Source organism: Pavona decussata, unplaced genomic scaffold (genome assembly GCF_977016875.1).
Source record: "Pavona decussata unplaced genomic scaffold, jaPavDecu1.1 SCAFFOLD_39, whole genome shotgun sequence".
Taxonomy (NCBI): Eukaryota; Metazoa; Cnidaria; class Anthozoa; order Scleractinia; family Agariciidae; genus Pavona; species Pavona decussata.
In genome coordinates, this window is record NW_028145461.1 from 188028 (window position 1) to 192500 (window position 4473).

A 4473-nucleotide genomic window follows, 5' to 3' on the forward strand; every position below is an offset into this window, starting at 1 on the left:
GAGAATAATTTCTTTGTTGTTAACGTTAATAAGCTCCTTGAGAGCTCTTCGCTGCACAGACCTCAAACACCTCAACCAGGCTTTGGCTCTATAAAAAATTACATTATTACAAAAATTCACCCCCCATTTCAAAATCCTGGATCCGCGCCTGTTTTAGCATTTTATTGTATAACATGTCGCTGTCTCCTAACTGGGCAAGCTTTAACGCTATTTTGAGGGGCCAGGTGTCTCATCTTTATTAAAAATAAAGAAAATGTCAATCAGCTCTAAAATTTTAGTTGTTGATGATATCCAAGACTTCCATCTCCTTTAGGCAAAGGCGGACACGGCTTTTACTGAATAGATACAAAGAACTGTATTTCTTGTTGCGTTGAATTGAAGCGAAGTTGCAGCCGTCGAAGTCGAGGTGAAAAATACAAAGAACCCAAGGGAATTGGATGAATCCGATATTTAGCCAACTAAAAGTTTTGAAACATCATTATTCAACCACCTGCGCCCCTCAAAACGAATCGTGTTTTGTGGAAAATACTGAAGAGTTAAGAGACGTAAGTTAAACTTTCGCTTTGCATAACGAACTTGGAAAGTGACTGCAGTTCTGGAGTTTTTTATATAGCACTGTTTTGTTCAAACGTTCTATACAATGAACGACGCTGAAGAATTCTCTTCCACGTACATTGTTAACATCATTTTTAATGCTTTCTTATGTTATACTGCCATCATACTGAACAGTTTCACAATCCACGCCATAAGAAAAACTTCATCGTTACCAAAGCCTTTGAAAACATTGCTCCTGAGTCTGGCTGTTTCTGATCTCAGTGTTGGATTACTGGCTCACCCTTTATACATTGCAATTTTTGCCATGCGGTTGGAACAAAGCACTGAAAATAATACAACTTACAGGAACACGTTCATCGCATTTCAGATCATTGCATATTTTTTGTGCTGTGCTTCGTTCTTTGGTGTGTTGGCGTTAGCTGTTGACAGATTCTTGGCCATTCATCTTCATCTCAGATATCAGGAGGTTGTGACTCACAAGCGTGTTGCTGCTGTGGTGATCTCGGCTCAATATTGGTGCTAAGCTCATTTATTTCGTCTGTTCCTTGGTGGATCTCAGGAAGCTATAAACAAATTTATGTCGCTTTTGATTTTTTCTCTTTCGTAATTCTTGCGTTACTTTACTGCAAGATCTATTCAACTGTGCGACGCCACAGAAATCAAATTCAATCCCTACAAGTGCAGCAAAACGAAGGACAGAATCGAGAAATGATGGCGAACGTTGCGAGGCTTGCAAAATTAGCGGTTGGTACATTTTACGTTTATCTGGTGTTTTTGGTTTGTTATTTACCAACCGCCTGCCTTCATATTGTTGAGATCATCTCTGGACCGAACATAACTACAGGACTTATTTTTCATTACTCCTTCACGATGGTGTTGCTAAATTCATCGCTAAACCCTTTGATTTACTGCTGGAAGATGAGACACATTCGACACTCTGTCATCAACATAATGCATAATATCTTTCGTTGTTAAATTAATTCATTTCTCTCTGTGTGTTCAAATTTGTCATTTACTTTTACTTTTTTTCAGCAGAAATTATAATATAATATATAATATAATTATAATTATAACGGATAAAACCTTTCGGAAAAGGTAACGCTAGGGTCACTTGGGCTATGTTTGCATACGTGTTTGAGGAGACTTTGTTCTTTATTTGGGGACTACATACCGTCTACATCTATTAATTTCCAAAGATGACTGTCCGCCCTTTTTCTCCCAAAATTCGTTGTACTTGTTCATTAGAATTTTTCTGATAAAGGCTTTCCCGAGATTTAGTGTTACATTTTCGAGAACAAACGCTTCCAAAAATGGTAAAGAACTTTGTCCGCTAAATTTCTGTTCATATAAACATTGCAAAGTATTGGTTTGCGGTCAGATTATATTGTTTATCGTTTATCGTTTATCAGTTTTCAAATTTTTTTCACAGCTGCTCCTTTTTCCATGCACAGCCGCCCTTCAATGGTTCTGGCATTGCTCGGGTGTGCGTCAGTTTCTGAGTGATGAAAAAGAGGATTTCCCGGGATGTTTTTGGCGTGTCAGAGAGGAGGGAAGGCGTGTAAATATGTTATATAGGTAACAACGTTAGAGCTCTTGTACGAGCGGAGAATATCGATGCCTCATGAATATTCCAACAATGGAACGTTGTAAATAAGTAAAACGTGGAAGCTTGGCCTAAGTGAAGTGGCCCTTATCGAACTCATAAAGAATTTTTGTTTTTATGTATTAATGCGCTGATTTCTTAGTAATTCTTGATGATTAAAGAGCGCATGAGATGACGCCGAAAAGGGCGCAAGCAAATTTGTTGTACAAGTGTTTTCGTAGGGTGATGGAGAAAATCGCTCATGAATAATGTATCAAACAATGAAACTTTAAAAAGAGAAATAAACTAGCTGGTACACCAAGGTATTACAATATAATAAATCAAGCATCCCAGCGGATAATTAGTTCTTTACTAATAAAAGAAACAGTGGATGGTTTTAAAAAGTAAACATTCACTCACTGATATCTTCCATAAATATCTTTTACCGTATAACTTTGTAATAAATGTCATGATATGGTATAATAATATTTAATCTCTTTTATTTTATAGAAAAATGTCTTTACGATGATATACAAAATGTCGTTCTGTAAAGGATAAAAATTCCTTATTTATATGCTATTTATCTATCATTGCAACTGTACAGCCTTTAAAGCAGTTATCAGACAAATAAAAGTTCTAAAACACCTAACGGGAATTTAAATTTGTAAAACTGCACATTCATACCTCTTTAAGAGCTGGCAAACTTCTTACTCTTCAGCCCAAATTTTAATGATGAAGGTTTTGTCCGTAATAACAATTAGTACAGGCCCTACTGCAACTGAGAACTCTTCTTGAGACATGTGCATGGCTCGGTTCATTCCCCCCGACTGCGCGCGTTGCGATCTTCCTTTTTTCAAATGATACGCGTCTCCCTGACTCCAGACCGCAGTTCATTTCCTGGAAAGGAACGACAAAATTAAGTTAAAGTAAGAAGTGTATTTATCAGTTAATTGCTTTTAAAGGGCTGGGAGCACTGAGATAAATTTGGAAATGGGCGCCTAAGATCGCTCCAAGCTGACTGTTGATGAGATATCTTCATTCACTATCCATAATTGTTAACTTTGTGCCGTAGAAGATTGAGCACTAAAGTCTAAAGCGCGCCTAAACGTTTTGATGAATATACTTGTCTCTGAATATGACTCTGTCTTGGATGTTTACAGTGTAAATTTAGCTCTCAGTTACAGAAGCCCAAAGCCTTGCTTGGGCAAACAAAGAAGACTAATAACAATGATTGCTGTGGCAAAACTTGGGCGGCATGCAGGAAAGGGAGAGCCTACTCCCTAGAGAAGCGGTGTCTCTACTGGAACTTATGTAAGAGTGTAACATAGGGTGGACCAAAAGAGGGGTGTCCTGCTAGGAGGACAATAGGTCAGTAGGTGCCATGGTACCATCTTGGAGAGATCCGGACCTATTTCCAATGGAGGGCGTAATACTTGCTATCGAATTGATCATGAAAAAAAAGTACAATGAAAACCTTTGTTTTTATTTGTTCTTTGTGTCTTTTTTGCGAGAAGCGGCCATTTTGAATAACTGACTTTCAAAGGATGAAACTAGAATGAGAGCTCGCGACAGATCAGACACCACATGGTCAAACCTCGTCGAGATTTTGGACGACAAGCAACACAAACTCCGGTCGTTGTTGCTACACGGCAGTTAGCGTATGTTTAAATGAAAGACAGGAAAAGGAAAGAAAGCTGTTTAAAAACATGTTCTTACTGTTATTCCTGTTCTAATCGACTTTCTGTAAGCATGGTCTAGATCTACGAAATAGTTAAAATAATATGTACTCAAGTCCAGCGCAGCGCAGTATCCTAGAACCAACCAGTAGTGTTATCAGCCGTCCTGTTTCCAGTTTCAATGCCCTTGTTAAGGCTAGATTTTTTAATAGCGACCTATTTAGCTATTTGCTCTGCTATACAACTTATTTTAGTTGGAAAGCTTACCGCGCTGTAATAGCGTATACTCAGAGTATTCAAAAGCAACCTTGTGTACATTGCCCATTGCACCCAAACTGTATCACTTTAATTTCCGCGAATCTCCAGCGTATTGCGAAGTCTCATTTTCAGCATACGCCCCAAACATCTTTCGCTACAATACGCTGGAGTTACGCCAGTTTTGTACCTCTATAACAGTTTATTCTTGAAATTTCACAGTAAGAGACGGCGTCTGTCACTGAACCAAAAAAATGACCTTTTTTGCCCAGAGTTGTCGGCCATGTCGGCTGGGTTACTCGCAGAGCCTCGTCATTGTACGGAAGATTATGAGTTCGATTCAGAAAGGTACTCTCCCTTATTTCTTGTGGAACCATGCTCCAGATAAACTGATTGCAGCCGGCC

At 38.6% G+C, this 4473-nt stretch overlaps 1 protein-coding gene across 1 annotated transcript in view; it reads left to right on the forward strand.

The window, feature by feature from the left end:
• Positions 1–640: 640 nt before the first annotated feature.
• Positions 641–4473, forward strand: part of LOC146483310 (adenosine receptor A1-like) — a 5800-nt gene continuing 1967 nt past the window's right edge. The window contains exons 1-2 of the mRNA XM_085106036.1: positions 641–1071; positions 1985–2036. Coding sequence (XP_084962162.1) covers positions 641–1071; positions 1985–2036 — 483 coding nt within the window. The remainder of the gene's footprint in view (positions 1072–1984; positions 2037–4473) is intronic.